The sequence below is a fragment of the Cryptomeria japonica genome, chromosome 8 (assembly GCF_030272615.1).
Source record: "Cryptomeria japonica chromosome 8, Sugi_1.0, whole genome shotgun sequence".
NCBI lineage: Eukaryota > Viridiplantae > Streptophyta > Pinopsida > Cupressales > Cupressaceae > Cryptomeria > Cryptomeria japonica.
This window is the reverse complement of record NC_081412.1, coordinates 718,381,054-718,393,340: the sequence shown is the minus strand read 5'-3', so window position 1 is coordinate 718,393,340 and position 12,287 is coordinate 718,381,054. Positions and strand designations below refer to the sequence as shown.

Here is a 12,287-nt window from a genome sequence, read left to right as displayed (position 1 = left end):
ATAGTTTGTATAAGCTTTCAACTAATCCCATTCGAGCAGTCATTCATGAAGCTCTTGAATCTAGCAAGCTATGGCATAGAAGGCTTGGTCATCTTCACTTTCAGGAACTTCCCTTACTTGAAAAGATGGTTAAAGGTATGCCTAAACTTAGTCATGTTCATGATGATACTTGCAAAGGTTGTGCATTAGGTAAGAACAGTAAAAGACCATTTCATAAAAGTGAAAGTAGAGCTAAGGAAAAATGAGCACTTGTTCATTCTGATTTATGTGGACCCATTTATATTCCTTCACCTAGCGGATTTCTATACTATGTTACATTTATAGATGACTTTTCTAGAAATACCTAAATTAACTTTCTAAAATCTAAATAATCTGATGAAGTGCTAAGTAGGTTTAAAGAATTTAAAGCCCTAGCTGAAAACATGTCTAGTAAAAGGATTAAAGTGTTAAGATCTGACAATGGAGGTGAATACACCTCAAGTAGTTTCAATGACTTTTGTGTAGAGACAGGAATTAAGAGGGAGTTCTGTGTTTTCTACAATCCTCAGCAAAATGGTGTGGTTGAACAAAAGAATAGACCCATTGTTGAAGCAACTAAAGCAATGATTCATGATCAGGATCTACAGACTTTCTTATGGGCTGAAGCATCCAAGACTATAGTATACATTCATAATAGATTCCCTCATCGTCTCCTGAAGAACATGACTCTTGAAGAGGCCTTCACTTGAGTCAAACTGGATATCGGTCAACTAAGGATTTTTGGAAGTCATGTCTATGTTCATGTGCCAAAGGAAAAGAGAACTAAGCTAGGGCCATCTAGGAAGAAAGGTATCCTTATTGGGTATAGTGAATCCTCCAAAGTATTGTGTATCTACATTCCAGGATAAAGGTATATTGAGGTAAGTAGAGATGCTATGTTTGAAGAAAATATTGCTTTTAAGAAATCTAAAGGTTCCTTTGTCAATGATGATAGAGAAGTTAACAATAATCAAAACATGGATATTGATACTAACCTTGAGATTCAGAGGGAGTCTATTGAGCCTCTTGAACCTATTGACCATGGTGATCATCTTGAGCCTCTGGATCCAATTGATGGACATAGAGATATTGCAGTTAGCAAGAAAATGCCAATTTGGGTTAGGAGCACAATTCAAGAGGCATAAAAGTTTGCAGATCCTAGTGGCACTTTTAGAGAAAGTAGGAGACCTCATAAGTTCTCCAACTATGTTGCAATGACTTGCAACATCATTGAGACTGAACCATCTAGTATAGAAGAAGCTATGAACCAGAAAGCATGGAAACTAGCTATGGATGAAGATTTCCAATTCATCATCAAGAATGATGTTTGGGATATTGTGCCTAGACCTAAAGGTAAGTCCTTTGTTTCTTATAAATGGTTGTTTAAAATTCAACAAGTTGTTGATGGTATTATAGAGAAATATAAAGCTAGATTTGTAGCTCGTGGTTTTTCTCAAAAGGAAGGCATAGATTATGAAGAAACATTTGCTCATGTTGCTTGATATACTTCTATTAGAACTATTATAGCCATTGTTGCAGCTAAGGGTTGGAAGTTACATCAAATGGATGTAAATACTACCTTCCTTAATGGTGTCATTAAGGAAGAAGTCTACATTGAGAAACTAGAAGGATATGAGACTCATAATAGAGACTCTCATGTATGTAGATTAAAGAAAGCTCTTTACGACCTCAAGAAAGCTCCTCAAGCTTAGTATGAAAGAATCAATAAGTACTTGGTTATTTTAGGGTTTTGTAAGAATGATGGTATTGGTAACCTTTATTTTAATGTATTTAATGGTGAAGTTCTAATTCTGGTTTTATATGTGGATGATTTATTTCTAACTAGCGAAGATAGTCTCAGATCATTAGGTGCAAGAAATAATTAGCTACTGAATTTTAAATGAAGGATCTAGGTCTAATGCATTACTTTCTAGGGTTAGAAGTGTGGAAAAGACCTAATGAAATCATTCTAAGTCAAGGAAAATATACTGTTGATATTTTGAAGAGATTTGGAATGTTGGATTGCAAACCTATGTCTACTCCTATGGAAACTAACTTGAAGAAATTGAGTTTATCTGTAGCTATCTCTGATTTTGCAGATCCTTCTAAGTACAGGCAGTTGATTGGATCATTGATGTATCTGGTTAACACTAGACCAAACATTTGTTATGCAGTGAGTGCACTCAGCCAGTTTATGAACAAGACAAAGCATGATCACCTTGTTGTAGCCAAATATATTCTGAGATACTTCCGTGGAACTATTGGCTATGGGCTAAACTATGCCATCAACACTACCGTTACCTTGGAAGGTTACTCAGATTTTGAGTAGGCTGGAAGTGTTACCATTAGGAAGAGCACTTCAGGTATCTATTTAATTTTGGGTTCTGATGTGATTTCTTGGGCTAGCAAGAAACAGTCCTCAGTAGCCTTGAGTACAACAGAAGCTGAGTATATTGTATCAAGTGTTGCATCGAGAGAATCAACGTGGCTTCAAAAGATTCTTGTTGGGTTGTTTGGACAACCTTGGGAACCCATAGTTATTCATTGTGATAATCAAAGTTGTATTAAAATGTCTACTAATCCTATGTTTCATGACATATCAAAACATGTGAAAACTCACTATCACTATGTTCATGATATGGTACAAAGAGGTGCCTTATAGTTGAAATATGTCAACAATGATGAGCAGGTTGCAGACATTCTCACCAAGCCCCTTGCTCTTGTGAAGTTTGAATACTTCAGACGTAGGATTGGAATTGTGGAAAATCCAACTATGACTATGAGGGTGTCGCAGCCTTAGTGATGCATTAAGTTGCATCTTTCACCCTCTGCAGGAAATGCATGGTAGAGTCACCCTATGCGGGCAATGCAAGGTGACAGTATGTCCTTGTTTGGGAGAAGGTTGAGGTGAAAGACCTCTTCCACCCATTGTGGGAAATGCAAGGTGGATCCATGCTCTGCGGACAATGCAAGATGGAAATTTTTTTGTTTTCTTGCAGGTTAAATTCATCCTCTATGGGCAATGTAAGATGAATCTCATAAAGAAGTCCATGATGCATGATTACACTATAGCTGACTGAAACCTCTCTAGCTAAGAGGGAGTGTTGAAATAATAGCTAGTTCGGATAACGATAATTTCCAATTGTCTTTGTAGATTAAATGTTATACGATTTATTAGTGGGGTTGGGCCCAAATCAACTATAATAAATAAAGGCAATAGCACCATTATGTGGTAGGACCTATTGAGTAGTCTAATAATATTATAAAATGTAAAACATATAAGCAAGCCAACTTTCTAACTTGACACCTCAAGTCATATATATAATTAGGTCAATTGTATGGCATTAGATACAATCACATCATGTGAATCACCTCTCAAGTCAGTGAATTTGTAATGAGCCTCAAGTCAGGGAAATTGTTACCTTAGCCATATTCATCTTCTTGAAGGTTAGCGCACATCCTTCTCTATTAGTAGGTTTGATATACATGTTGCTAGGTCTGCAATAGTCACCTCAAGTCTGAGATAGACTTTTGGAAGGCTAGCGAAAAGTCCTTATGCAAGTGAATTCCTTCTACATATTATTGTATCACATCTCCAAGACAACAAAGTAGATTTGATACATTTCGGTCTCCACATAGATCAAGTGAATTTGGTTGAAGATTGTTTAGCAGCAAACTGGTCTTATATTGGAGATAAGTTTCATATCTTGTAATTTCCTTCATATTTGAAATAATACAATTGGATTTTTGAGGCTGGGTTTTTCACCTCCAAGGGGGAGGTTTTCCCAGGGTATTGTTGTGTCATGTTTATGTTATCTCTGATTGATCAAATTAACAATTTTACCCTTTTATGGTTTGCATAGAGCCAATTTATTTCTAACCAACACCTTGCAAGTTTCATCCCCTTGGATGACCCTAAATTTCCATTTAGAAGCCAAAGCCATGTCTTGCATTTTTAAGTCTTTCAAACCCAAGCCTCCATGTGTTTTGGGAAGGCAATGCCATTTCTAGGATACACCATATCTCTTCTTATTTCTATTACCAACAAACCATATTAAATCTCTCAAAATATTTTATAACTTATTAAAATTAACATTTTAAAAATCCATATAGAATTAATGGTAAATGGCATGAGAAAATAGAACTTTTTGAACCACTTATACTCTCCTAGCCAACAAAAGGAGATGAGTTTACCACTTTTCATGTTTTTTTAATCTTATTTAAATAACCACTCCCACATATCTTTTAAAAAACAATATACAAAAAATGAGATACCAAGGTATCTAACCACCCTCAAGGGGTTAGACCATCCCCAACCTTTAGTTGTAATCCAATTTAGAGGGTCCTTAGACCACCCTATGATAGTAGATTTATGTGCAGCACCTTTTGACCATGAAGGATTGCAAATATCTATAACCTTTCAAAAAACATTATTAAAATTAGCTTCATAGAGCTTAATGAACAAGGTTGTATCATCAACAAATTAGGCATTTAGAAGCTAATCTTTATTAGGAAGTTGATACCATTTAGTTGAGGAGAGATAGCCTCTATTATAAGAATATAATGAAGAGTATTTTCTGTGATAATAAACAAGGTTGGGGAAATTGGAAAACCTTGTCTAATTGACCTACAAAGAATAATAGAAGCAAAGAAAAAACCATTGACATCAATGACAATGGAAGAATCCTTGAAGAGAATGTTAATACACTTACATAATTTAGAAGAGAATATAAAATCTCCCAACATTCCCATCACAAAAGGCCATTTTATTTGATCATGGGCTTTCTCGAAGTCAAGTAGGATCATGGCCACATTTTGACCATTGTGTTTAGACATAATATACCTTCACATACTTCCTCTTGCTCAAATACATTCTCACTTAATAAGACAAAAGCTCAAACTTGTATACAATCTTCCCTCATCGAAACTAGTAATATAATATTCACTTTGATGTCTCCAAATATCGTTTGGATAAATTAAATATCCTAAAACTTGGATCTATGATGCCTCATAAATATTTCTACCTATCTTCCAAACCAAGAGACCAAACAATTGATTGTGGTAAAATATTGTAGTCTCTAATGACATCCAAGACAATAACACACTCAATGACAAGAAGTAATATAAATCAGCTAAAACAATTTTGATTCCTTTTTAATTCTCCTACATCTTATATAATAGAAGAATTCAACAAAAAATATACTAAAAAATATACAACCAATGTTAAACAATAAATTAGATTGAGGACCTTACGATTATCTTAAAACTATATATAGGAACTTGGATTTCGGTATAGCACCAACTTGATCCCTTTAATTGGAAAATAACTTTAAGATAAATATCATAGTACCTACAAATTTTCTTACAACCATGCAAGCCTAGGTATCCCTAGACGAACTAGACAAGCACCTACAATGGTTTAGGCAAAACTTGTCTTGTCATCATGTGTCACTATACATAATCCCATGGAATTCCTTTTATTATATACCACAATGCATATAAATATATATATTATCCATCACATATTACCATGCATCATTTTTCCTATTTTGACACTCACACAACATGTTTAGCTAATGTATATGTAGAAGACTTAAATTATGTAAAATAATGATCACACTTAGGAAGCAAAATTTATCTATGTAGTTTTAAGGTTATAAATTGGTATGATCCATTACACATCAAATATATTATAATGTAGGATAATCAAATAGGACTTTGTAAGAGAATTTCTAACCATGAGAATTGTCACTCTCAATCTTCATGAACTTTGTATGTATATATAATTTACCTGGTTCTTATATTAAAGTTTTTATTTGAATTATTTTAGTTAGCATAGATATCTTTAAAACATTTGTATTTTCTTTATTATAGATATAATAGAAATGGTAAGTGCAACTATAGAGACTAGTTTCAAACCAATGGTAAATATGTCTCCCAGAAAACTAATCAAGAAAGAAAGATAGTAGAAATAGTATATTAAAGTGTAGTGGAAAAATATGTATTTTATTATTTTCACAAGAGCTAAAATTTCATATGGGAAGTAGGTTAATTAGTTAGGAAATAGATTTAACCAATGGTTGTACAACATACTATTTATGGTAAACATGGATACAACAATATTGAAAGACTAAATGAATTCAACCACAAAACTCTAGCCTAACAACAACAAAGATCCACCATAACATATGAAGATTACCTAAGACAATGCAAATCAAATGAAATCACAAAGATTATACCATCACATGTCCAATAGGGTTTGAATCTCCATTCTTCCTATCTCCATTGATCTTGCTTGATATATTTGCTCTCAGATTTTATATGTGCACAAGAGCTCAACAAAGAACGGAAATGTGGTTGCAAGTAGGCTTGATCGCATATGAAAGTTCAAAAGCGTAGAGTAGTTGAGTATATTAGAATGGTTAGTTGATTCAAATTGATTAGGGTTGATAATGAAGGAAGCATCTCCTTATATAGAAGACACTATAAGAAATGGAGGGATAAGATTAAGAGGTGTAAAAGATAAATGGTCGGCTAAGATTAGAGGGTAGGTAGAGGAAATAAGAAAATAATGAGAGGGTAGGTAGTGTAGGAATTATGAGATGAATGACATGTGTCATGGGTAGAAAAGGTTAATGAATTAATTAAATAAATAGAGATTTATTTAATTAATAGAAGAAGTGGGATCAATTAAATAAATAAAAGTATTTATTTAAATGAGAAATAAGGCTAGAAGAGGATAAATTAATTAATGAAATAAATAAAAATTTATTTAATTAATAGAAGAATTAGGCTTAAATAATTAAATAAATAAAATATTTATTTAATTAGACAGGACAATTTTAGGTGTCTACATTTTGCCCCTCTTTGAGACAATGCAGCTTGTCATGTTGTTTCAAAGAATATAAGATGAACTAATACAAAGTTGCCCCAAGATGGGAATGATATGCCCCCTCAAGAGATTGGATGAAAATGTTTGAAAAGATTGCAAACAATCTCTCAATAAGAAAGAAAGGCTAGAAAGGACTGACCAGATAGGATAAAGTGACAGAGTCACAGGATAAAGAAGACTGACTCGGGAAACTAGGGCTAGGGTAGTTTATAAGATAGACTACAAGGGAACACATCCTCACTGCCATCCACACATCTAGGAGATCGGAGTGCAGAGAGAGAAGAGAGCAGCAACAATCAACAACAATGGCTTTGGTGCATAGATTCAATCACGTTCATTGATTTCAGAGGCCAGCAGATGCAAGAGACCCGGTAAGTATTGCAAAAACTCCTTGTACCTTGTTACATCAATTGTTGTCATAAATGCATTCCAAGTAGGTAATAAATGTGCTTTAGGTATGTCAAAAAAAATGTCAAGCGGGGGGGGGGGGGGGGGAATGTTAGGGCGCATCTATGAATGCACGTTTATGTCTTCAAGGCCAAATCAACAGTTCTGTGATAAACATACGTTGTCAATTGGATAAGCTGCTAAGAGCATACACTCAAGCAGGTCCTCTAGGGAAGACTAGAATAGCAGATAAGGCTAGGATTGACAATTCTATGATAGAACATACATTGCCAATCAGGAAACTACTCAAGAGGATATACTCAAGCACAGGCCCTAGGATAGGATATATTGAGGCACTTTGTGATGAACAAGGAGTACTAAAAAGAGCAGCACTTTGTGATGAACAGGGAGTGCAAAAAATGAGTAGCACTTTGTGATGAACAGTGAATGCCACTAGGATAGAGTGCCATATGATAGATATAAGCACTAGGATAAAAAAGCAACATTTTGTGATGAATAGGGAATGCCACTTTGATTGACATAGTTGATTTGCTTGACTGCGGGAGAACCTACCTATGCTAGAGTCACGGGAGAGATTCCCATCGACTCAGAGTTTGCGAGCAGAGCTAACAGTTGAGGAGAGAGTAGCAATTCATGCTATGGGATTGCGATATATTTTGTATGTGCCTAAGTTTCTGGTGAACATGGGATTGCTGACTGCCCTGGCTAAGAGATGGCACTCAGAGACTTGTAGTTTTCATTTTTTGATGGGTGAGACGAAAGTCACCTTAGAGGATGTGTATAGGATACTGCGGATACAAATCGATGGGGAGTTAGTATGCTACGATTGAGAGGGAGACAAGGATGCACTGAGATGAGTGTTTCAAAATCCAGGACTGGAGATGAGGGCATGACATGTGGCTTGGGACACCATGACACGAATAGGATTAGTACTACCAGCAGTACTAGCAGGAGTGATTAGTGGGTTCCTCTATCCGGATAGGGTGACATGAGGGTTGGTTGTGGGATGGGGGAGGACTCTGGGGACAAATGAGGGACACTAAGTGGGAGAGAGATCAAGATATTCAGCACTATACAAAGGCTGAGACAACACTAAGGGGATGGAGGTAGGAAGCAGAGGACACAAGAGCTAGATATGCCTATGTTCTGTAGGCCAGGGAGGAGATAGGCTAGTGGAGAGACCTATACTATGGAGTGGTGCCACTAGATCAGTGGGCTAAGAGCTTCTGGAGACCATCACGGATGACGACGACCTCTGGAGGGAGAGTCAGGAGATAGGCATCTAGCGGTGGGATTATGGGTCCTCCACCACCACCAGATAGAGGGGGCAGGAGGGATGATCTTGGGGTGGGTCCTTCCAAGGCTCAGACTTTGTTGAGGCCAGCCAGCTCCGAGGGAGGGAATTCATCATAGCCTCAGAGGGCTCCCTATGTATCAGTGTTGTACCATTTTTGTATGATGATGTAGACACCTTCGAGTGATTGTAGCCATATGATTTTGACATCATTATATCATGACACTTAGGAGTTTTGAGATATATATATGAGATGATTCATCCTTATGGCAGCTATATGCATGTGTACCTATGTGATGAAATGTTTCTATGTGTCTTATGGTGTATGCTTCTATGTGATGCTTATGATATGGATGGAAATATGTACATGATGAAATGCAATATTTTTGTTCTTTTATGGGTTTAATATGTTATGCATATGTAAATGTGAATGTATGAAATGCAAATGGATATGATAATGCAAATAATTATTTACATGATGAAAATGTAAAATGTGCTGACATGTGTTGTGTGTAGGATGTGATGTAGTTGTGATATCTATATGTATGTATGAAATGCTAATATGTGGTAATGTAGGTGCAAACTACATGAAATGCATGTATTTTTGGCATGTCATTATACTTAGTCATGTGATAGTAGGCTACCTGGACTCAAGAAGGATGATGGAGGTCAATCAAGAAAGGGGGATGGAAGGTAGAAGATATGAAAATGAAAGAGCTTCTTGTGCTTTATCATCATTGGGCTTTATTATGGCAAGTAGGTTATGAAAATCCAGGCATATGTTCAACCCAGAAAGTCATTGTACCCATTTGCATGGAGATAAGACAGTCACAAACAAGGAATTCCCTAGTTCATACTAGAATCATAGTGTCCTCATATCCTTGGACAAGTCATAGCATTACTAAGAGACAATCCTTAGACAACAAAGAAAAATAGGTGACGATACCCCATCCTCACCTTTCTAGTCAAAGACATCCTGGAGATAAAATCTCTAGTCAGAGACATCTTGGAAAAGCTAAAAGACATGTCACCAGAAAGATAAAATCAAAAGAAAACCAAGACTCAATACCAACATCCACTGTAGTCCTCATGTTTAGTGTCTCTTGTCACTTGTATAAGTCTATTTGATTGTGGTCACAATGTTTACTTTCACAAAAGGATAGATAGCTCTGAACCATAATGTTGTCTAAGTTTGTTGAAGGATTTGATTTATTGAAGCCCATTGTTGCTGTTGTGTCTCATCTAAAACTAACTAAATCCATGAAATTGATACTTTATTGCGGAGAAGACGAAACTTTATTGCGGATAGGCAATGCAAATGTTGCTTTATTGTGGATTGTGTGCAGATAGACTGAAGAAAATTGGAAGAAACTATACTCCTTAGAATGTGTGATGCTCTTAGTTCCACACCCATCACTAGATGTAGGATTAGCCTTAGCCACAGATAGGAGTTGATTTATTATGGATGGAAAGGGGTGAAAAGGGAGGTTTATTATGAATGGCTAACCAATCTTAGGTAGATCAATAACAAGCCATGATAGGAATGGGTAAGTTTATTATGGATGGAAAGGTTGTGAGTGTGTGCAAAGTGAAGGATGAAAGTGGGATCCTGAAGGAGGGAGGAGCAATGTCTCTACGCATGGCATCGGTGACCCGGTTTTCGCCATGGTACTTGCCTAGGGCACCATTGAAGTGGTTTTCACCATTGGACGAAATGTTTTTTGTTTTTCAATTTTTCTTATGTCACAAGGCGCTTGTTTACCAGGTTTTCACCAAGTACCGATTTTTTATGTTTATGATTTTTTTTTTTTTTTTGAAATTTTTTTTTTTTTGTATTTTTGAAAAAAAAAATTGTTTTTTTTGTATTTTTGAATTTTTTTTTATTTTTTTTGTATTTTTTGAATTAGGATACTCTTTAAGCTATGTGTAAAACCTATGAAGGTGCATGATATTGATAGGATCCTCCAAAGGTTCACCCTCTGTGGTTGAGAGTTGATATGCACCAGATCCATATGTTGTTCTGATGATGTAAGGACCGAGCCAATTCGGTTCGAACTTGCCCTTCTTCTCTCTATCTTGCTGATTTTTAGGATTTTCTCTAAGAACCAAGTCACCCACCTCAAATGTGTGAGGCTTTACCTTATGATTGTAACTGCATTGTTCCTTGACTGAATTATGTATAGCTCGAGTGACTGTCTTCCTTGATAAAGGAACTGAGATAGAATTACTAGTGTGTGGACTATATAGGCCCATATGCATTTCACCTAAATAAGTTTGGGCATCCCTAATAACAAAGTCCTTCAAGGAAGCTCCATTAAAGGTCCAAGATGTATCGCCAAAAGGGAAAGGATGTGTAGAACAAGTGGATGAGTGATGAAGGCTTATGATTGCGAAAAGAAGTAAAAGTAGGATGACATGATGGAGACTTAGAATCAACAAGTATGCTTTTTGACTTAAAATTGTAGAACTTTTGCCCCCAGTTATTTTGATATTAGGCGAGATCAACTCTTGTTGTTTTTCTTTCATAGGATTTTTATCCTTGACTTTGATTTTTGCAGAGTCTAGTAGCTTTTGATTTTGATTTGGACTAAAGGACTTTTCTTTATAATTGACTTTTAGATTTTTCTTTTCAAATCTTGATTTGTGATTCCCAATGAATAAGGGCTTTTGTGATTCTTGTTGATCCAAGTCTAGACGTGGAGTGGAAATGGAATGAGTGGATGAAATGGTAAAGCTATGCGAGTTTTCAAGAGGGTTGGTAATATACTCAATAGATTCTTTGCTGGAACCACTCTTAAGACTATTGATATCAAGAGTTGCTTGCACCACTAGAGGAGATTTGCATTCAGACTTAGTAGGCACAACACTAGGTGGTTCACACCCAATTCCTTGACATTGCAAATTGTTTGTAAGTTGTTCATGTTGGCTGAATACCTTAAGAGATAGTGGGAGTTGATCAACATGAAAGATATACTCACCACATCCCATGTCTTTAACCTTGAATTTTTCTTTGAGCTCTGTTTGTTTTGATGTAGAAGCTTTCAATGATTCTGGATCCATATATGCTGAAGATGGAACAACTTCTCGATTCACTGGTATTGTTATTTCTGATCTAGGTTGTAGTTTGTTGCAATATATGAATGGATTTGGATCAGCTTTGACGGTCACTTCAACTCCATTGTGTGGAAACTTGATACATTGATGATATGTAGATGGGACTACACTCATCTCATGAATCCATGGATGTCCTAGCAATATATTATATGTGAGATCTAGGTCTAGGACCTGACAACACACATCTTTTGTAACTAGCCCAACTTTGAGAGGTAAAGTGATTGTGCCTTTTGATGAACTCTCTTCATCATCATATGCCTTGATGGTAATTTTATTTGTAGCATTCACAACTTCGTTTAAATATCCCAATTATATTATTGTGTTTAAAGTACATATATTGAGACCTACTCCTCCATCCATCAGGACTCATTTTATTCGATGTTTGTGTAGGAAGGCTTCAATGTGTAAAGGTGCATTATGTGGTTGGCTCACGAAGGCGTTGCCAGCTTCTGTGAATGTAAGGGAGTGTGGAACGAAAAGGTATCCCACCATGGCTTGAAACTAGTCCACGTTCAGATCAGTAGGGATGGAAGTGTCTCTCAAAGTTTTTCAAGAATGGCT

At 36.0% G+C, this 12,287-nt stretch overlaps 1 protein-coding gene across 1 annotated transcript in view; it reads left to right on the top strand.

Annotated features, from left to right (window-relative positions):
- Window positions 1-12,287, top strand: part of LOC131074206 (serine carboxypeptidase-like 45) — a 59,854-nt gene that overhangs the window by 33,780 nt on the left and 13,787 nt on the right. The window contains exon 4 of the mRNA XM_058010767.2: window positions 2,348-2,354. Coding sequence (XP_057866750.2) covers window positions 2,348-2,354 — 7 coding nt within the window. The remainder of the gene's footprint in view (window positions 1-2,347; window positions 2,355-12,287) is intronic.